This window comes from Hylobates moloch, unplaced genomic scaffold (genome assembly GCF_009828535.3).
Source record: "Hylobates moloch isolate HMO894 unplaced genomic scaffold, HMol_V3 SCAFFOLD_9, whole genome shotgun sequence".
NCBI classification, from domain to species: Eukaryota; Metazoa; Chordata; class Mammalia; order Primates; family Hylobatidae; genus Hylobates; species Hylobates moloch.
The window spans coordinates 33,056,564-33,079,489 of record NW_026652284.1 but is presented as its reverse complement, the minus strand read 5'-3'; the positions used below and the strand labels follow the sequence as shown (position 1 = coordinate 33,079,489).

Below are 22,926 nucleotides of genomic sequence, written 5' to 3'. Positions count from 1 at the left end.
CACAGCAACCTCCACCTCCCGGATTCAAACGATTCTCCTGCCTCAGCCTCCCGAGTAGCTGGGACTACAGGCACCTGCCACCACACCTGGATAATTTTTGTATTTTTAGTAGAGATGGGGTTTCACCATGTTGGCCAGGCTGGTCTCAAACTCTTGACCTGAGATGATCCACCTGCCTTGGCCTCCCAAAGTGCTGGGATTACAGGCGTGAGCCACTGCGCCCGGCCAGTGTTCTTATTTATAAAGACATAGTATTATATTCTCATGCCTTAAAGAAAAATTTTCTAGGAATTCTTTTCTGTACTTAATTTGAAACACTAAAATGTATTCATGATAATACTGAGAATCTTTTAACTTGACCAAGCTAAATGAAAATTGTGTATCCTCTTACCTCTGTCTGTTGTTCTGGCAATTTCATATTGTCAAAGATTCTGAAAACAATTCTAAATAAATCCTGCCACCAGTGTTTCTCATAAGTGTGGCCATATGTTTTCATTATTTCAAACATTACTGTTAAACCCCTAAAATGACAAAACACAATTAGAAAGCTGTAATACAAAAAAGCATACTCCTCCTAAAACAGTTTTTACAGTTCACAAAGCTGCTAAAAACAGAAAGCTTAAAACTAGTCTGAAATTAACACATGACACTGGGTTTTAAAAAATTTAAGTTGTAAGAACAACAGGTTCCTTTAGGATGCATCATTCGGGAAAAGAAATCTCCAAAGGTCTTGGCCGTAAACTTTTTTTATTTTATTTTTCCTTTACTCTTACCTCACCAATGCAGCATTTAAAAACTGTAAATGGAATTACAAATTGAAAAGGACAACCGTTTGAGTGAATATTAATTTCGTGGCACTACAGCCAAAAAAGAAAATACATATACAGCAGTCTAAGAACAGAACAAAAGTTAGATTTTGGAAAATCTTTTTCAAATGGGGATTTTTACCCAATACTAGAAGCCTTATTCATGCAACATCCCCAAACAAAAGGATTTACAAAAAAATCCACTAAGGCATAAGCTCCATGAGGGGAGGGGTCTGTGTTTCATTTCTTGCTATATCCCAGGCACACAGCAGTGCTCACTGTCTGGGAGGCAAGCAATAAATATTTGCTGAATAAATTGCTTAGTATCACATGGACTGGCTTTTGAGTAAGTGTTAAAACTGAAACTCAAAACTTCCTTCTTCATTCTTTACTGTTTCTTGAAATAATACTTTTATGTAACCATTAGAAACTTTAATCTTTTCTCTATTTGTTACGTTTTCTGGGAAAATACAGGCATCCTCCAATTTAGAAATGGCTTATATTTCCAAAGTTTGAGAGTAAAACAGAACAAAATTTTCTTTGAAAGGCTCTCATAAGGACTGGAACAGAGCTCAACTCATTTGCTGCTATGCTATCCCCAAACCTAGTAGATGGCTCATACATAGCAGGTTCTCAACAAGTTTTTGTTAAATGAATATGTAAAATAACATCACAATACTTCAGGCCTACAGTAAGTTCACATTGGTCTATTTGATCCCCAAGATATCTAATGTGTAATACTAGCAGTGGTAAAGAAATCACAGTAAAGAAGCTCCCGGGAAAGAAAGTCTTCCACAGGAGACGCCTGTCTGAGTTCCACCACTAAGTTCCCTCCTTGCAATGGAACAAGGCTCCCTCGTCCTCCATCTGCTGAGCTCCGTATCTATTTCCTCCCACTCCAAGTAACTGGATGCTGCCTCTCATGGCTGGGAGTAAGTGGATATGGGCAATCCTGTTTTTTCCAGGGCCCAAAGTAAACACAGAGATCAATCGTTTCCAAGGATTTTTACTGTGGAAAATGTCTTTTTTTTCTTTTTTTAAAGCAATACTTAAGTAGTTGGTGTAGGGAAAAATAATACAGTCATGTGCCACATAAGGACATTTCAGTCAACAATGAACTGCATATAAGACAGTGGTCCCCTAAGATTATAATAGAGCTGTAAAGTTCCAATTGTCTTGTGACATTGTAGTTGTAGCTTTCACTGACTGTAGGGCAACACTTTACTCACATGTTTATGGTGATACTGGTGTAAACAAACCTACTGCACTGCCAGTCGTGTAATGATAAACAATTATATTAACAATTAATGTATTTACTATACTGCACCTCTCATCATTATTTGCAAGTGTACTCCTTGTACTTACAAATTTTTAAAAAGTTAATTGGAAAACAGCCTCAAGCAGGTCCCTCAGTAGGTATTCAGGAAGAAGTCATTGTTATCATAGGAGATGACAGCTCCCTATGTGTTACTTCCCCTGAAGACCTTCTGATGGGGTAAGATGTGGGGCCGGAAGGCAGTGACATTGATGATCCTGACCCTGTGTAGGCCTAGGTTAATGTGTGTGTCTATGTCTTAGTTTTTAACAAAAAAGTCTAAAAAATAAAAATAGAAATGGAAAAAAGCTATAGAATAAGGATATAAAGAAAATATTTTTATACAGCTGTACAATGTGTTTTAAGCTAAGTGTTAACATAAGAGTCAAGTTTTTTAAAATTTTAAAAATTATAAAGCAAAAAAGTTACAGTAGGGCTACGGTTAATTTTTTATTGGAGAAAAATATCTTTTCATAAATTTAGAGTAGCCTAAGTTTACAGTGTTTGCCTCCTTTGCATTCACTCACCACGCACTCACTGAGTCACCCAGAACAATTTCCAGTCCGGTGAGTTCCAGTCATGGTAAGTGCCCTATACAGGTTTTTGTTGTTGTTGTTGCTTTTTTTTTTTGAGACGGAGTCTCGCTCTGTCATCCAGGCTGGAGTGCAGTGGCGTGACCTCTGCTCACTGCAAGCTCCACCCCCCAGGTTCAAGCCATTTTCCTGCCTCAGCCTCCCAAGTAGCTGGGACTACAGGCGCCCACCACCACGCCCGGCTATTTTTTGGTATTTTTAGTAGAGACGGGGTTTCACTGTGTTAGCCAGGATGGTCTCGATCTCCTTTCCTCGTGATCTGCCCGCCTTGGCCTCCCGAAGTGCTGGGATTACAGGCTTGAGCCACCACGCTCAGCCTACAGGTTTTATCTTTTATGCCATGTTTTTGCTGTACCTTTTCTATGCATATATATATATATATATATATATATATGTATATATATATATATTTTTTTTTGAGACAGAGTCTCATACTGTCACCCTGACCGGAGTGCAGTGGTGCCATCTTGGCTCACTGCAACCTCTGCCTCCCAGGTTCAAGCAATTCTCATGCCTCACCTTCCCAAGTAGCTGGGATTACAGTCGTGCACCACGACACCCGGCTAAATTTTATATTTGTATTTTTTAATTTTTATTTTTATTTTGAGACAGAGTCTCACTCTGTTGCCTGGGCTGGAGTAAAGTGGCACTCTCAGCTCACTGCAACCTCCACCTCCCAGGTTCAAGCGATTCTCCTGCCTCAACCTCCTAAGTAGCTGCGATTACAGGTGTGCACCACCACGCCTGGCTAATTTTTGTATTTTTAGTAGAGAAGGGGTTTCACCATGTTGTCCAGGATGGTCTCGAACTCCTGACCTCAGATGATCTGCCCACCTGGGCCTCCCAAAGTGCTGGGATTATAGGTATGGCCACCATGCCTGGCCAAATTTTTATATTTTTAGTAGAGATGGGGTTTCACCAGGTTGGCCAGGCTGGTCTTGAACTCCTGACATCAGGTGATCTGCCCACCTCGGCCTCCCCAAATGCTGGGATTACAGGCGTAAGCCACTGCACCCAGCCTGTTTAGATATGTTTAGATACACAAACACCATTGTATTAACAGCTGCCTACAGTACAGTAACATGCTGTGCAGGTTGTACCCTTGGAGCAATAGGCTATGCCATCTAGATTTGTGTAAGTACACGCTATGATGTTCACACAATGCTGAAACTGCCTAGTAATGCATCGTACAGAACATATCCCTGTCATTAAATGATGCCTGACTATATTTGGGAGTTTAATTTTCGGTATTTATCCCCAAATCTAGAGAATTTTGGAAGAATTAAGTAAGAATGCACACAAGAAGTTCTTTCTACACAGTGTTATACCAATTATAGTGCTGCACCATTTGTTGTTGTAAAGACAGAGTCTCAATTTGTTGCCTAGGCTGGAGTACAGTGGTGTGATCGGGGCTCACCACAGCCCCAACCTCCTGTGCTTAGGCAATCCCACCTCAGCCTCATGAGCGGCAGGAACTAGAGGTGCCCACCATGCCTAGTTAACTTTTTGTTCAAAGAGATGGGATCTCACTATGTTGCCTAGGTTGGTTTCAAACAATCCTCCCAACTTGACATCCCAAAGTGCTGGGATTACAGATGTGAGACATGGCATCCGGCGCACATTTTAAGATGGAAGCTAAATAGCAGCCCATACATATCTTGGGATGAGGTAGGAAAATCAAAGGCCATCACTGAACAAAGTTTACTGATCTTTTCCCTCTCCTTTACTAACTAGAACACACATAACCTCTTTAACAATTGGAATCTACCCATAATCTGAACATGGAATATGGCGAGAAATAAGGTATCACAGTGCCAAGCAACAGAAGGCTAAGAAAGCAGGTGGATCCTCCATCAAACAGACTTCTACAAATAAATAAAGGGTGAGGGGAGAGGGTGCTGAGTTTTCATGACCTGCTAGTCGTGATATGTCGGCCGCTCCACTGAGGCAGCTGGACAACTGAAATGGGGCTCTCTTGAATTGTAACAAGTTCCTAACAGGTCCACTGATAAACAATCCACCATGTCTAAATATAAAATAAAATGTTTTTCTATAGTGCTCTTATAATTAAAATCCCTAAGGGTTAAATCCTATTTTGGATTATCTATTTCATAAGAATTTCTGTTGTAACAAATAATACTATAAAAATGAAAAATTTCTTGGGATATAAGTCAAATTTAACCTTGGTGGGGGATGGGTGTGGTTCTGGCATATGGTGAGAAAGGAGAGACTCATTCTGTGCTACCTTTAGAAATTCAAAAAATTCGATAAAGTTACACATCCAAATAACAGAAGATTCTTCCAAATAAGAAGGAAGGATTCCTGAATGATTTTGTTTACCATAAAATTGAACTCACGGTGGGTTTACAGGTTGACAGATATTAGGACACACAAGCTGGCCATTTCAATGTGGCAAAGTACAGGGTAAAAATACTACTATGGGAATCATGTGAGCCGCGACCTAAGAAGAGTGTGTTAAGCACTTGGTCAGTTACATAATATCCATAATAGTTCCTTTACAGATGGACTGTATGTTCATAATGATCTTTTATTGGCAATATACTTTTGAAAGAGTTCTATTTGAATAGCTCTATATTATTCCAAACTATGTTACTGACCAGGTTACAAAAAGAAATGGTTCTTCACCTAAAACCCACCAAGGATGTGCAGTTAAAAATTCTTCTATCATTCATCAGGAAATAAAATAAATTTTGCCACTAACTTCAATTTATTATTGGAAACAAATATATGAAAAGACAGAGGGTTTAAAGGATTAAATTAACTTAGAAGCCAAAATCAAACAGAGGCTATAATCAAATATTTTAAAAATAATGTAGTATTTCCATTTTTATTTTGATCTAGTTAATATTTTTAAATAATATTAACATATTTTAAAATATACCTAATAATATATTTGACAAAACACTTGCTTTTATGGTCTTTAACTGTGAGATTGTGTTTATAAAGAAGAGTTAATTTGATTAAAGTCAAAATAAATCCAAAATTTTAATTACAAATATAGATTGTTACCTGGTTCTTACATCTAATTTGCATCTATTGATGATACAGGATAACTCAAAGAGAATTGGGAACCATCCTCTCACCCACACCCTGTCTTCAGGTGCTACGTTCATATCATCGCTTGTGTATTCCTTGAAAGCCTTCAAGAAAAAAGGTAGGGTTATTAAAGGCAAAACATAACACCCATACATTCAGTATATTAACTTCTCAAAAAATAATTTAAATGCTTCACAAATAACCAGTGAGCAATTTAATAAACAATAATTTATAAAAAATGGACACTATAACTGCCTACAATTTTAGTATATGTGCCACTGAAGCAGGCAAAATATAACTGCCTATAAGGAGCTCTGGACTAGAATCCAAAAGTTAGCTTCACTTTCAACTGTCACCAGCTTTCTGCATTATTAGCCAGGTTAATTCAGGTTTCCATTTTTATCACTTAAATGGTTATGATACCACACAGCCACATTAACTACACTGGGGAAGTATGAAGGTGAAATGAGTTGACGTATCTAAAAAGTACCAAGCACCTGATCGGTCCATGGTAGTACGGAATAAAATCTTATTACCAAATCTATGATACATCATTTTCTCTTACGATAGTTACAAAGGTAGATTCAAATATACAAGTTAAATATGGCAGCTAGATTTTCAATTCAACCTTTTACTTCAGAGCTTAAGCCTATTCTCATCCACAGTCAGTCAGCTTCAGTATTACACAGCACAGACAAGATGCACTGTAAGGAATGGTTAGCAAAACAGGCTGGGGCTCAAATCCTAGCTCTACTTTACTAGCCCTGAAACTATGGGCACATTTTTAAATTTCTCTATGCCTCAGTTTCTTTATCTGTATGGGGCTATAACACTATCTATCCCATAAAGCCATTAGAAGATTAAACAGGTTAATACAAGTTAATGAAAAACACTCAGAAAAATACCTGACACTTTCAATAATGGTTAGTTATAATCAGTAACCATCCTAACTTGGAATCAGGCTGCTCAGGTTATTTTTCAAATTACTGAAAAATAAATGCTTCATATACCCTCAATTCCCAAACAAACTTAAGATTTCAAATTGGAAAGAATACTCTGCAAAATTTTGTTTACTAAATGACGCTATACCTGAGGTCTATCAGACACATATTTTGCACAATGGCGAATAAGTCGAATTGCTTCCATACTTGTGTCTGGGAAAGCTGCATTGCACGCAAATTCAGACAAACACTTCACTGCATCCTGGAAAGAATCAATGGTCGCTGGAAAGTGTTTTTCAAATACAAGGGCTAAAATAGAGAAAAATATATATTACTATAATTTTTCAATTATTCTTAGTTGTACCAAAAATACACCAACCTCTAGACGTAATGCACTTCCTTAAAGGTTGTTACAGGCTCTGACATCCAACAGATAGAAAGTTCAAGACTATCTTTACCACTTATCTGACTGCCTTGAGTAGTGAGAATAGTAAAACTTGTCTGTTTTGTTTACATTATAAACACAGCATCTAATACAGTGACTGGTACATAGTAGGTACTGATTCAACTTTGGTTGAATGAATATACAAAATTACTTAACCTCTCTGTATCTCGGTTTCTTGATATAAAATGAAAATAATCATAATATACACAGATAGCTGTAAGCACTACATAAAATAATATAAGTGAAGTGCTTAGCGTAATACTTAAGCAAGCACGCAATAAATGATAGCTATGACGATGCCATGATTCTTGATGTTGATGGTCATCATTGTCATCTTCTATATAGGCTTAACTTATAATCTTAGTATTTCAGTCAGTCCCCCTTGAACTTAAGGGGACTCCTCCTTGAAGAAGGCTGTGCAATGTACTTACTGGTCAAAAATAAAGGCTTTGCTTTAATACTCCATGGGTTTCAAGACCATCTCCATAACTAGTTCTGTGACCTTACATAAGCTGCTTAACCTTTCTGGGGCTGAGTTTCCTAATCTATTTTGAAAAAAGGGATGGATAATAAAGATGCTTAACTGTGAATATTAAAGAAATTACGTGAAAAGTGCATACAGTATTTGCCATATGGTAAATACTCAATAAATGTTAACTATAATAGTAATTTAATTATTTTTATTTACTCTGGTTCTGTAGACAAAACTTGGTAAACTTAAAGGCCATAATCCTATTGTTACTTGAATCATCTTCTGAACATGTTAAGGTAGCTTTTTTTTTTTCCTTTTACTTGAACACAGCTAAGAGAATACTCACTGACAATGTGCCCGGTTGTTTGGAATGCAAGTTCCACTATGCTTTCATCTTGATCAGATGCAGCTAGATGAAATACAGAGAAAATGTTCTTCCATCCAGATCGAATGTTAGCAGCTTGAGAATTAACCATCTGTGCTATACACCGTACAACCATATCTCGAATTGTTGGAGACCTAAAAATATTAATGTAATTGCTTGGATATGCAAACAGATAAAACTCATCAGTTTTTCCCCCTTTCTTCTGTTTTTCTCCCTGCTGTGGAAAACAACAAGATTTTCCTTCTATTAAGCAATTCAACAAATATAGTACCTGTTCCGTTTCATTATATGTTCAAAAGGTCTTAAGAAATCCTTCTGGAATCTGAAATTAGCAAGCTCCCCTTTCTCTAAGAACTTCATCGACAACTGCCTCAAGGAGTCTACTGCAAAAATAGCTACATCTTCATTAGGATTACACCCAACCTGTAATGGCGACAGAAATAAAAGATGCTAATTAATATTGGCAGTAAAAATCTACAATTCTTTATTTTTTGTCTTAGAAAAAGTATAGAACAGCACAGATAGGTAAATCCTAAGATTTTCCATAAAGGCATTAAATATGCTAAAAATATTTCTCAACATGAAAAACAGACATTTTAAATCAAATTCTTAAAGCCGAGAGCAATCATTTCTAAAAAGAAAAACACCATTCACAGAGTTTTCTAATTTAAAATTAAAAAGTAATAAATAATTGCTTGGAAGGGAAAAAGGCTCAATTTGATTACAAGGACATTCTAAACAAAAAATATACTACAAATGCAAACAAATACCACAGTTATTCAAATACCTTATTAAAATGATCTCCAATAACTTCCCAAATGCGAGACCACTGCAATCTTATTCGTCCCATGTTGTAATATGATATTTCTACTATTTTTTGTAGACTAAACATTCTTGGGTGTGTCGTGGAAAGTAATTCATCCATAGACACAGCACAGAGCCAACGGACAAAATCCACTGTAATATAAATACATTTATATTTTTTTAGCTCAACATTAAAGTTACTTTAGCCCCAAGCCAGTTCCAAAGTAGAATAAATGCCCATACTTACCAATAGCATTTCCATCTAGCCTTGTAGATCCTGTGAATATTCTAGCGAAAATAAAACACAATTTAAAAAATTTATAAATTACTGTTCTTATTCCAATTGAAAATACGTGGCATGGGGTACTAGCTATTTTTATGTTTTAAGGGAACAAAAAATTGGGTACTCAAATGAGTATTTTTTATCATTTAGTTTAGTAACAAGTGTAGTCTGGATGTTTCTCCCTCCCCTCCACCTCTACTCCATGTGAACCAGTTTGCATTTAATATTATTATTAGAGTAAGTATATACTGCTGTAATTTTATTAGATTTACAAACCCCGGATAGATATGAGATTCTAAGAATAAGAAAAATATTAATTTGTAAAACTAATAATTGGCACACTACAGATTCTTTCCTGATTATTGTCTAGCATTAAACAAGTTCTTAAAATGAAAAACTTGACATATTTTTACCAGTAAAGTATATTGATTAGGAAGTTCATTTACACTAAAAGTGATTTAATATAACCTTGCAAATAGTCTCAGTTTACCCAAGAATTGGCCAGACCACTTTCCTTAGGGCATTCAAATGTTTGGAGTTAAGCTAACACTGCCCAGCTTTGCCCATTTTTCTTTGCTGAGCTCTTTTTTTGTTTCAAAGTTTCATAGAAGATTTCAGCATAAACACATTAGTCCTCCTTTTTTTAAAGTCTGCATTTTAACCCATATTCTGGGTTTGTAACCAAGAGTTTGACGTCACTTTCAAGAAGGAAGACATTCCTCAACTTAGAATGCACAAAATAGGATTTGCATGATAAAAAGGAAAATTTTAAAGGCAGGAGCAGGTCACAGTAGTCACGGTAGTAACAGTAATAGCTACAAATCACAAGATGGGTTCTTTTCTAGTGTAATATCAATATTCACTCATTTGATAATCACAAATTCCTTATGAAGCATGTACTATTAAACCCCCAATTTTATGAACACAGAAACTGAGGCACAAAAATATTTAATAACTTCCTCTAAGTCACAGAACTAGTAAGTGCTAGAGCCAAGATTCAAACCAGGACAGGGTGATTATAGAGTCTATCCTATTAACCACTTTTCTATACTGCCTCACACTTACCTGAGCAAAAGGTATACTCAACCCTTTTTTCCTACTATCACAATCTAAATGTTCTGAGTACATCATGATTTTTTAACCCTAGTGTCCTTGCATGTCTGTCTATGTATCCTGGCAATGAGTAAAAAACAATACAGGAAAAACCGTTTAGAAACTGGTAACATGATGACTCAGAATGTGAGGTCCTGCTAAAGAAATGTCTTAAGATTTTCTATATTGTTCTTGTCAGCAGAATGAAGCAGTAATTCCAAAATCTGGCAGAAAACACAATCTGGGGGTAAAAATCAAAAGTAATATGGCCCCACTTAATCCAGGGATTAGACTGGACCCAGAAATTAAAGATATACAAAGTCTACAGAGCTCTCACAAAACAAAAATGAAAACTGCCAGACTACGAATTTGGTCAGCTGATTTTTCAAACTAGAGGTATTCTCATGGAAGGCAATGGCCGTAAACAACCATGAATACAGTCAAAAGTAGATAGTATAGGAGAACAAGAAAAGGCACACAAACAAAAACAAAGAAAAAAGGAGTTTTTAACTGAGAAGAAAGCAAATGGCAAACAGTAGAGGGGTAAAGACAGAACAAAAGCAGAGATGGAACCACAGGGAAGGGAAGCAATAGATTCTGAAGGTGTTGAAACAATGGAGAACAAAGGCAATAGGAGAGAGAACTATCATCAGCAATAAGACAGGTTCTGTGGACTGTTGTGATGGTGGAAGGTTGGGGGAGCATCCATTCTGAGAAAGGGCATCCCAATTCCTACTCACTTCCATAGTCTCTGAGGGGGTCACTCTATTTCTAGTAATGCTCCACTAAAGATAAGCCATATGGTAGAGCACAGCAGTCTGTGGGGAATTTAAAGTCAAGCCTTAATATTAAGGCAAGAGAACAGAGCTGTGTTTCATAAAATCAGCCTATGAAATGGTTTCTACATTTTCCATAGAAAAAGCAAAGGACAGAAGCACAAGAACCTTGTTTATGAATATTAAAAATCATGTGCTTTTTAAAAAACATTAGAAAAAAAACATTGGTAAGATTACTGCTTCCTCACATAATACAGACACACAAAAAAAAGGTTGGCAAAACTTTTGCAGATTCTGGATCAAATCAATTTTTAAACTGTATGCAATACACAAGCAGCCTATATTATTATACCTGTAAAAGGTTTTTTCACAGTGAATATATTAGAGGTAACATTTATTTCTTAGGCCTAAATGAAAAGTATTTATGAGCAAAGGAAGTTGGGATGAGCTGTACATATTTTCTGATAGGTGAAATATTCCAAAGTGTGAGGTGAGCCAGTTCATAGCTAGATCTGGTATGTATAAAAAAACCATAAAGAGAAAAACTATGATGCTAAATAATCGTTTTTTAGCTATTAAAAATAAACCATTCATGGACAAAGTCTATCTCCTGCATAGTTTAGTAATATTCATTATGAAATTGGTCTAATTTAACAATGCATAAAAAATCCTATCCTAGCAAATGCTAGAGGATCAGTTATTCCCAGATTGAATGGCCCAATATTCTTCTCCTATATTCTAATAATACAAGATTCCTAACACAAAAGTAGATAATTAGAAAATTTTATCACCTTAAAGTCTGTAATAAAATCTTATTCTTTTCTCTGTTGGTGAATAAACCAGAAGCTATAAAGAACTAAACATACAAAAATTATTTTTTTCTTTAGTTCCTGTACTTGTAATAACAGGTTATGCAGAAAAACAGGCCTGAGGACAGGAAAATGACTGTTTGCTGGGTAAGTACAGAACTCCCCAGATTGATGCCTGACACTATTTTCACTACTGTCTTGACTACCACTGAGTTGGGTAATGGACCAAAGTTTGAACATAACGATATGAAAATAAACTCAGATATTCAAAAAACATTTAATGGGAAAGTGAAATGTACCACTTAAGAATAATATAACATTATAAGAGATCAAATATATAACTTTCGGTGTTTTCACTATAAGCAAAAATTTGCAATACTGAGGTTCTGTATGAAATTTGATATTGGATTTATGTTTTTAGAAGTATCTGGCAATGACAAGATTGTGATGACAAAGTACTAACAAAATTTATGCTAAATCTCCTCTGAAATAGCATAAAGTCTTAAAACAGAGAGGTAATTTCAAATGAGTAACATGTCCGTCTGTAACAAACAGTGGATAGGAAGATAAATTAGAACTGGATGTGGTCATATAAAGTACATTATAAAAGCAGAAATAGTAGGTAAAATGTTGAATCATGCCTGAATAGATTCTCAAAATGACAGTGAAGATGATTTTTCTGGAAGGCAAGAAAATCATTGACAAGAAAGCTAGCTAGGTAGCAGAAGGGCTATTACATAGCTCTGCAGTAGTACATGCAGGCTGAAAGGTGGAGAGGTTAAGCATGAATGCTTATTACACAAGCCTAGTTGTGGGAATGAACAAGTTATTTAATCTTTTTCTGTCTCAGTTTCCTCATTGTAAATTGAGGACAAGAATACCCATCTCATGAGGCTACTGAAAGGATTAAATGTAAAGTGTTTTGCAAGTGCCTCATCTGTTGCAAGCCTTCATGTTTGTTATACAGCAGGTATGAGATAATCTTTCTTCAGTCTTCACAAAAAAATAGACAAATGACTCTCCTCTTAAAAAAACAAACAAACAAAAAAAACCAACAGCAAGTAGACATTAAGAATTCAAGGAAAAAGTTCCATGGAGTACTTCCACGGTCAGTGGCCACTGAACATTCTAGTTCTACCTGTACTTAGAGCAAAAAGTTTTATCTGAAGCAAAGTAAAATAATGGATCAGCATGAGTTTCCAGACTATCAAGGAAAGATTTGTACAAATTATGTTTTTGAAAGTTTCCATCACAAGTGGGGGGTGCGGGGGCGGGGAGAGGAAGAAAAAGAAGAAACACTGTTGTAAAATGTTTCAATTTTGGGGGCATTTCTCTAGAAAAAGCTAATCTTCAAAAGAACAATAGGAGATATTGTTCTACGTGCTAGGCATTTTAAAATTGGAAATATTCTGTAGTAAATAAAGCATACTGTGGGTTTTCTTTTAGAAAACAAACTAAAAATGGGGAATATGTGGTGATGTGTATAATATATAAATTCTGAAGTCCTTTCCAAAAAAGTTTATAATAATTGCCAATAAAACCTTTCATTTCATCCATAATGCAGTCTTTATTGTGGACCCAGAAAAATAAACTATACAACATTTTGAAATAGGGATAATAAGGGGAATAAGTTTTCTACAAGAAAATAAAACACCTGTATTTTTTTCCATCAAGGTTACCATTTCCTTAATGCCCATTATTATCTATTGTAACTTAAATTTTCATACTGTTTATCATCTTCTTATATTCTATGATCCAAAAAGTAAAATTATAGGTATTTCATCATCTGAATCACAGCATATCACAATATAATTTTATATTACTTTAGAAAAATGATTTTGGCAATAATTTTTTTCTTTTTACCAACACCTAAATGCTACAGAACTGAAATAGTAATCATCTGAAAAGGGAATAAAATGAATACCTTACCTATCTACAGCAACAACAACACTCTGAGAACTGGTTTCTCCAATGGATTCCTGAATACTTGCTATCTGTTTCCAGTCCACATTTCCTCCAACTACCACATATAAAAGAGAGTCATTTCAGTTTGAAAATAATTCAGTAGAAGAATACACTTAACAGTTCTAAAACATACTTGTGAAATCAATTGCTTTCCTAATAAAAGAATGCTTCAGGTGAACAATTCTTTTGGCATCAGTGACACTAACAAGGCCAAATGTGCAAATGAACTTTACTAAGTAGTATACAACACATGGTTATAAGTCACAAACTATGTTTGTAAAGATCACACAAAGTAGGGGCACTGTGAATTTATATCACAAAATTATAGATATTAGATATAATTTCCCTTAATGTTTAAAGAAATGCAGCACTAATCCCAGTTCCAATGATACCTTCTGAGGATGATCCCAACTCCAAAAATTTAGACTTCCCTTGTCATTTAATCTCTAGTCCCCTATTTACAAAGGTCAGTTGAAAATTCTACCTGTATTTTCTAACAGGTAATTGAAAAGAATCATTCATCTTTTTCCTTGAAACTGGTTCCATGCGTTGGAGAGGAGAATAACAATATTACCAGTCTTCAAATTACTAACTTCAGAATCACCTTTGATATCCTTCCCCTCTTCCACTATCAATATTCAACTAGTCACTAAATTTTTCTTCTGATCTGTTTTTCATATCACCTGTTCATTTCCATTCCTACCTAGTTCTGGCCCTCATAATCTCAGTCCTAGATTACTGAAACTATTTCCTGACTGATTTCCCTGCCATTAATTATTTCCCTCTTCAATCTCTCTTTCCTCCCCCTGCCAGATAATTTCCTAAATCTTCTCCTTCATTTTGCTGATTGATACTTACAAGATAAAATATAAACTCTTTAGCCTAGCATTTAAAGCACTTCCCTTCAACAGTCTAGCCAAAATGTGCCATCCCTCAACTATCTAAAACTTACCTACCAAGACTCAATCTGGGTTCTCAACGAAAAGTTCCTCTCTATTGTTCTCATCTGCCTTTGAACTAAGCATTTACTTGCTAAGTACTACTCAAATCAGAATTACTTTCATACAGTTTCATATAAATTATTTCAGGTGTGTTAATGTTGCTTTCACAACCAGATAAAAAGTTTCCTAAGGTTAGGAATCAAGTAACACATATTTTTGTACTTTCCTACCTTACTCAAAATTAAGTCCAAGGCAGGTGCTCTACCAACACTTGACCTGAGCGACCAAACACTCAATAAATGCCCCTCTGAATGCAAACATAACAGATGATATCATTTAAACCTGCTGACCTCAAATTCTATTCTAGGAACTGAATGATGTGAAAAAGATGTAACCCCTGTCCTCATGGAGTTAATAATTTACACCAGGAGAGACAGGTATGTTTATAATGAACTTCAATGCAATGTAATGATTACTTCATGGCTGAAATGAACTAACTACATAGAATAAAAGTTTGCTAAATAGAACTAATTTCAATAGGGACAAGAATGGGGTGTTAGCTCACAGAAAGGCTTCACATATGATGAAATATTAATTCAACCTGGACCTAGAAGGATAACTGTAGAAAAGGAAGGAGAAAGAAAAGCAATTGAGACAGAGGGGCAGCTATATAAAGTAATGGAAACATACAACTGTACATCATGTTTTCACATACTTGGTAGCATAGCCATAATGAAGGATTGGCAGACACCAGGAAGAAGAGAAAAGAACAGTAGTAGGAGATAAAGCTGAAAAGACAGACTAGAAAAGAGAATGTGAAGAGCCTTGACCCTTAGGTTTAATGTACTACTTTCGAAAACAGGGATCCGTTAGATCCTTTAGAAGACTGATATGATCTAATCTATTTTCCAAAAGACAACACTGGTAATATCTGGAGAACATACTGAAATAGGAAAAAATATTGAAATCAGAGAGATAAAAGTCTACTCCTATAATACAAGTGAACAAGAATGAAAGCCTGAAGTAAGTGACACAGTATTGGGGTGGTAGGGAAATAGTGTCAAGGCAAACTTGACATGCACAGCATGTTACAGGAATTTTACAAAGAAAAACCTATGAGAAAAAAACAATGCCAATCATGAGATAACTTCCTTTGTGTATCAACAGGATATCCTTTCCACAGAGGAAATATATATGTTCTGTGGGGAAAAAAATACATGTGTATATATATATATATATATATATACACACACACACACACACACACACGTGTCAAAATATGTCCTTTATATTTAAATATAATTCAAAATCATTAATAATAATATTTAAAGGAATCAAAGAATATAAAAAATGTCTAGGAATCCAAAGAACCCATTTCACAAATATGTGAAATCCCTTAATAAGAGTTTCAGTTTTGTCAAACAAATTTACTCAAAAGCACACAACACAAGAGAATACGGGTATTAGCTCAAAGAAAGGCTTCACATATGATGAAATATTAATTCAACCTAGACCTAGAAGGATGGTTACACAGAAGTAGAAAGAAGTAGAAAGTAGGAAGTAGAAAGAAAAGCAGTTACAACAGAGAGGGCATATTTCGGTTAAATAAGATTTTTTAAACTATGTGTCATGAATACTCTCTGAACATTTATGTGACAAAGCCATTGAATTTTTAAATGTTAAGATATCTCTTGAAAGACCAGCATGCAGTCCAGGTGCCATGGCTCATGCCTGTAATCCTAGCATTTTGGGAGGCCGAGGTGAGAGGATCACCTGAGGTCAGGAGTTTGAAACCAGCCTGGGCAACATACTGAAATAGGAAAAAAACATAGTGAAAGCCTGGGACAGGCTTTTACTTTAGTAACTTTAATTTAAAAAAAAGTTGAGCCCAAGAGTTCAAGACTGCAGTGAGCTATGACCGTGCCACTGCACTCCAGCCTCAACAACAGAGTGAGACCTCGTCTTCAAAAAAATAGAAAAAAAAAGAATGCATATAATTCAAATCTAATAATTATCTACTATGTATTCTTAATAACTGAAAGTTTCATATTTCCAAAAAGTGAAAGTACAGACTTTTTTACTGTCAGTCAGAAAGTATGATAAATATATACTCAACTCGGTCAACTTGGTTACATGGAATACTCGGCAGAGATACCATTAATAAAAGAGGATATGGGCGGGCGCAGTAGCTCACACCTGTAATCCCGGCACTTTGGGAGGCCAAGGCGGGCAGATCACATGAGGTCAGGAGTTCAAGACCAACCTGGCCAACGTAGTGAAACCCTGTCTCTACTAAAACAAACAAACAAACAAACAAACAAACAAACAACAAAAAAAATTAGCTAGGTGTGGTGGCACACGCCTGTAATCCCAGCTACTCAAAAGGCTGAGGCAGGAGAATCACTTGAACCCAGGAAGCAGAGGTTGCAGTGAGCTGAGATTGCACCACTGCACTCCAGCCTGGGTGACACAGTGAGACTCTGACTCAAAAAAATAAAAATAAAAAGAGGATATTAGTTTAAAATATACATATATATATATATCTCCACTGTATATGCAGACTAAACTGGCTTGACTGTACCACATCTTCTTCTAGCTTAAATTCTGATGACAACATTCTGCTCCAGAAAGCATCTGCTGTCTGACCTAGGTAGGCACAGGGGGACAAGGGTAGCCATTTGCCACATGGGTTGGCTGGTAACCAACACGATGGCCCAACCAGAGAGCTCTGCCCAACAGGAGCCAAGTCAACAGACTAGCTCCTTCTAGGATGTGGATTCAAAAGGAGGATGATGAGTCAGGAGTGAGTAGAGAATGGTGCAGACCAAAAAGAGAAGTACATAACAGAAAAAATCTAAATAACGTATAAAATAAGTGTTACTGGTCTTGAGAGTGGTCTGGAAGCCTGAACTGTTTTTCATTTCATTTCTAGGCCTCAATGTGTGTATCTTTCTGTAAATTTCCTTTTTCTGAAGGGAGAAGACAGTTCATCTTATATCCTTGCAACCTAAGTAGCACAGTACATGAATTAATTTTAATTCATTTTCAAGTATACCAGTAAGTATTATCAGCACGTATCATTATTTCTCGTTTAACTAAAACTTCTAGAAGATATCCCACTGATGTTTTGTTTTTAGTGTAACCTAATTCTGTAGTCCTACTTGCCAAAACTCTGGCCCAGCAATTAACACCTGTCATTATTTTGGCATTCCCACACTCTCTAGGTCTTTTCAAAGTTACTGAACCAATCAGTGCACATTCACTTCCCTTGCCTGAAAATAGTTTTCATCTGTATCTCATGTTACCCCATGGAGTAATTACAGTTCTAATGTACAGAGTTGGGCTTCCAAGTTATGTAAGTCCTTGTGCAGGTGCTCAGGTAGTTCTAAATCTTGCTGCTAGATCACCAAGGTATCAAGTCTACACCTGCACCTCTCAGACCTTACAATACTATAGCATCTATGCTATCATGGAGGGACAGACTGCATTGCTAGCTGCTTCAGTTGATTACCACTGGGAATTAGTTTTCCCCAGTCCAACTTGAAGCCATATCGTGGTCCTGGTTTTTAATTCTTTTCCTACTGATCCTTTATAAAGTTTGAAATTCTTTTGGGGTTTCAAGAATTTTTACTGCTAGCAGCAACAGAGGAATCACTAAAAGATATGATTCCTGCTCTAAGTAATGTGTCCAGATTGGTTGGAGGTGGGGGGATTGAAGAGAGATGGAGAGAGAATATCTAGAAACTTCTAATATACCAGCCATTATGCAAAGTCCAGTCATATATATTCTTATTTAATCCTAACAATCCTATGATTAGATATCACTTTTAGTTTGCAAAGGCAGAAATTGAATCTCAGCGAACTAAAGTAACTTACACATAATAAGGAAAAAATACAGAAGAATCCAAACCCAGAAATACTTAAGGTCAAAGTCTAATAAGCTCTGCTTCTTCCCTGGTGGAACTTCCATTTATGACTAAAAAATGTATTGCTTTTCATTCTTCTCTATCCATTTTCGCTAATGTTTTCTTTTGTTCTACTGGGTTAAATGTGGAAGTTCCTGGTCATATTGAGCGCATGGGGAGCCATGGGGAGAGGTTTCATACTGGCAGAAAAGTCTGGTTAGGCCTGCTCATTGCCTTAACAATTCTGAATGTGAATGCTTTCTCCAGTTGCCCAACTATTACCTGATATCGGCTTTCACACATTCAAGTTACCTGCTTATTCTTAAAAGCAGGTAATTTAAAAACTCTACGCACTGTATCCTTCTCCAACAACCAGAGAGAAGCCTGAAACTAAGGGTCATTTAATGTTGCAAACCAGACCAGGCAAAAAAGATTTAGTTCCTTAGTCATCTTGCTTTTTCTCATAAGGTTAGACAAAAGGCATTTTATCTTCTCCCTCTAATTATATTTCATTACTACAATAAAGTGACTTATAATGAGGAAGTTAAAAACAATTTTTGATACTTTGTAAAAATTCTCACCTAGCCCTAAACCCACAAATTCATCAGGAGCCTGATCTTTTGTTCCAGTAAGAGATCCTTCTCTGCCTCGCACTGTTCCAGAAATGTATCGAGGTTTCACTCCAGTTCCTATAAGCTGTGCCAGCTCCAACTGACTGATGCACTTCAGAATCTTAATTACAAAAAGGAAAAAAATGTTAAATTCCATGTTAAAAATATCTTCAAAAAGATTTAAATATATGCAGCTAGGATTTAAACACAGACTACATTATAGATTATTTTTAAAAGCTAAATGTACTTATTCGAAATGTACTAATTTTCTCCCCAAACATTTAGGCATGTCAATGATGGACTATTTAGCATTAGCTCATTTTATAAACCAAACTGCAAAGTTGCAAATAAAGTGCTTATACCTCATGCCATGAATTTCCTAAATAATTTCCATCTGTATGAGCCACTGTGATAAGTGTTTTTATTGTGTCAATGTTCTTCTGTTTCATTTCAGTAATACCGGAACTCACTGTGAGTAAGGTAAATCTTGCTAGTGCCTGGACATATGCATCTCTCTCCAGCTATAAAAAAGAGAAAAGTATATTTACACAGTTCTAAATAGAGCAGATTGACTAATTTCCCACCAACAAACTCTGTTTACTTGTTCAGTAAGATTTTTTTTTTAATTTATTTATTAATTTTTGAGACAGAGTCTCACCCTGTAGCCCAGGCTGGAGTTCAATGGCGCAATCTCGGCTCACTGCTACCTCCGCCTCCCAGGTTTCAGTGATTCTTCTGCCTCAGCCTCCAGAGTAGCTGGGATTACAGGCGCCCACTACCATGCCAAGCTAATTTTTTGTATCTTTAGTACAGACGGGGTTTCACCATGTTGGCCAGGCTGGTCTCGAACTCCTGATCTTATGATCCGCCCACCTCGACCTCCCAAAGTGCTGGGATTACAGGCGTGAGCCACCGTGCCCTGCCCTCCTTTCCCTTTCTTTTGCCTATTAAACCTCCACTCCTAAACTCATAAGTTCAGTAACTTGTAAGTTTAGTAAGTTTTACTTGTCATGAATTATATATAATTCCACAAAAGTTTTTTATTTTCATCCATTTTAAGATGATGCATGAAGCAGAAAGGACATACATTTCTAAAATCCAAAGGCAGTGGTGGTGTCAAATTGAGATTTTTAGTGATAACCAATGAATTCATACAGTAAAAAAATTCATTAAGCACTTTTGTTTTGAATACTATGTAGATTAGCAAAAACATGATTTATACATTTGCTCATTTTCTCCACAGCTACGCTATACTTTTTGCAAGCCATTAGCATTTATAATTAAATGTTGAATGAATTTTTCTTTTTTTAAAAGTTCCTCAAAGCATATAAATTACTAGAAAGGACTTCTTTCATGAAAATTATGTATTCAATATTTGTATGTCTTAAAGATAACCTGTTCTTAGGCTTAAGTTATGAAATCATATAAAATATATACATGCTTGTATATAAACTATGATTCAATAAGGTATTTTATATGTTTCAACAAGATGTTCAAATTAACATAGGAATTCAAAGTCTTGAAAACTTTTTGTATAATCTTCAATAGAGAAAAAAAACTGTAACCAAAGTTATAATGATAAACTTTAGACAGATCAGTATAGAACTACTCCTTCTATAACAGCTTCTCAGAAGCTTAAACATTAAGATTCATTTAAATTCCATCATAAACTTGAAATTAGTTCTTAATGTCACACATAAAAAATTATTGTAATTTAAACTATTGTAATGGCATAAGTAATTAATGTTCCAAACTGGCTACAAAGACAAAATTCTCTGTTACCTGAATGCTGAAAATGCATGCAATTCTGATTGCACATCTTATACCTTCCAGGCAAAGAGAGGCTACTTCAGTATCATCACAATCTTGTAGACCCACACTGAATGCAGCCAGAAAAGGTGTCCAAGCCAACTACAAAAATTAAAAATTGTATTTTAATTAAAGTTTATGATAACACATTAATATTTCTCAAAGCTTTTAGACAATACAAGTTCTGAAAAAAAGAAATGAAATTCTTGGCAATTATCTAGAAAGCTTTCTTTTTTTTTTTCTTTTTGAGAAGGAGTCTCGCTCTTTCACCCAGGCTGGAGTGCAGTGGCGCGATCTCGGCTCACTGCAGGCTCCGCCCCTGGTTCATGCCATTCTCCTGCCTCAGCCTCCCACGTAGCTGGGACTACAGGCACCTGCCACCACGCCCAGCTAATTTTTTGTATTTTTAGTAGAGACGGGGTTTCACCGTGTTAGCCAGGATGGTCTCGATCTCCTGACCTCGTGATCTGCCCACCTTGGCCTCCCAAAGTGCTGGGATTACAGGCGTGAGCCACTGTGCCCGGCCTAGAAAGCTTTCTTAAACAAAGGGGGAAAACTATATAGTGCTGCCTGGGCTTGAATAAATGGGAGAGCAAAATAATGCATTCAATAGAGGACCTTAGGCATATTTTAAGAACTGTACCTATAAATTATTCACATCAATTAAAAAATGGAAATAATCAATATTCATAAAAATATTAGTTTTACCCGACTTCAGAACTCCTCTCTCTTTATAAGCTTTGTCTCTTGCAATATTTCACACTCTTTATTTCCAGTAAGATCCTGTTAATCATTTTCCTACTTGCAATAAACAACATTGTTCTCTTTTCTTTAAGCCCATTCCCTGAACATCATTTAGTCTAATTTTTAAAAAATAGTTAAATATTTTACATTGAGACATCAGTGATATTTCTGGTTTCCAGTTGGACAATATTTAAAAAGTAGTTCAATAAAATACTTCCTCATTATACACTGTGGAAGACAACAAATACTTACTGAAATTTTACTATCAAAACTTTGAATCCTGAATGAAGTTACAATATAAAGCAAAAAAGACGCTACTTTTTGGCCACTGAAAATTCTAATAAAATACATAATTTTGAAATGTCTGATGTGAAAGTATTCAACTGCTTTTAAGTGGTTATCATAAAGAAAAACTATATAGCCATAGAGCCATAAAGACGAAAAATGTTTCTATCAGTGCACTATAGAAATTACAATTGAATTTCTAAAAGATCTATAAAGCATTTAGCATTACTAAGGAAAACAATTACCCAGAGCTTTGTTTCTAAACTTCAGAAAGTTGAGAAGTAAACATTTATAATCTCTAAACAAACAAACAGAAGTCACAGAACCTACGTTCTAGTCTCAGCTCTGCCACTTATTTAATCTCTCCGAACCTCACTTTTCTTCATCTATTATATTTGAACTGCCACTACAGAGAGAAGCTGAGAGAAACGTAAGTGCGGTACTTCTAAACTACAAAGTACCATATGACAGCAATAACTTACACACTCTGTGGAGAAACAGTGTATCTATTTGGAAATCTGTGTTATATTTTATACAAGAAGAGACACAAGTGGTTCTTAAGGCAGTGAAAAAAAATGTTTAACTCCTTTAGGAATCAAAGACAATGATTCCTCCTATCAAATTACAACTGAATAATATCCAGGCAATAGTTAAACTGTGCACTCATAACTGTACAAAACTTTGTGGAACACAGTTTGGCAATACATTAAAAAGTTCTGAAAAATGGATAATATGCAGGAACAAGAGGGCCAAAAAGAGAGCTCCACCAATCATCCCCCATGCAGGAACACCAAATTTAACAACTATCTACACACACAAAAAAACACCTTCATAAGAACCAAGAAACAGGTGAGCACTCACAGTATCTGGTTTTAACTTCATATCACT

General features: G+C 35.8%; 1 protein-coding gene across 9 annotated transcripts in view; it reads right to left on the bottom strand.

Annotated features, from left to right (window-relative positions):
• Positions 1 to 22,926, bottom strand: part of ARFGEF1 (ADP ribosylation factor guanine nucleotide exchange factor 1) — a 169,642-nt gene that overhangs the window by 45,015 nt on the left and 101,701 nt on the right. For all 9 annotated transcript variants that reach the window (XR_009214822.1, XM_058443929.1, XM_058443930.1 and 6 more), the window contains 11 exons: positions 20,983 to 21,111; positions 19,563 to 19,721; positions 19,171 to 19,321; positions 13,708 to 13,798; positions 9,066 to 9,106; positions 8,802 to 8,971; positions 8,286 to 8,437; positions 7,976 to 8,148; positions 6,861 to 7,021; positions 5,745 to 5,875; positions 392 to 521 (listed from right to left, as the gene is read on the bottom strand). Coding sequence is in view for 8 of the 9 variants with exons in the window: in XM_058443929.1 (XP_058299912.1) it covers positions 392 to 521; positions 5,745 to 5,875; positions 6,861 to 7,021; positions 7,976 to 8,148; positions 8,286 to 8,437; positions 8,802 to 8,971; positions 9,066 to 9,106; positions 13,708 to 13,798; positions 19,171 to 19,321; positions 19,563 to 19,721; positions 20,983 to 21,111 (1,488 nt within the window). In the remaining variant the exon portion in view is untranslated. The remainder of the gene's footprint in view (positions 1 to 391; positions 522 to 5,744; positions 5,876 to 6,860; positions 7,022 to 7,975; positions 8,149 to 8,285; positions 8,438 to 8,801; positions 8,972 to 9,065; positions 9,107 to 13,707; positions 13,799 to 19,170; positions 19,322 to 19,562; positions 19,722 to 20,982; positions 21,112 to 22,926) is intronic.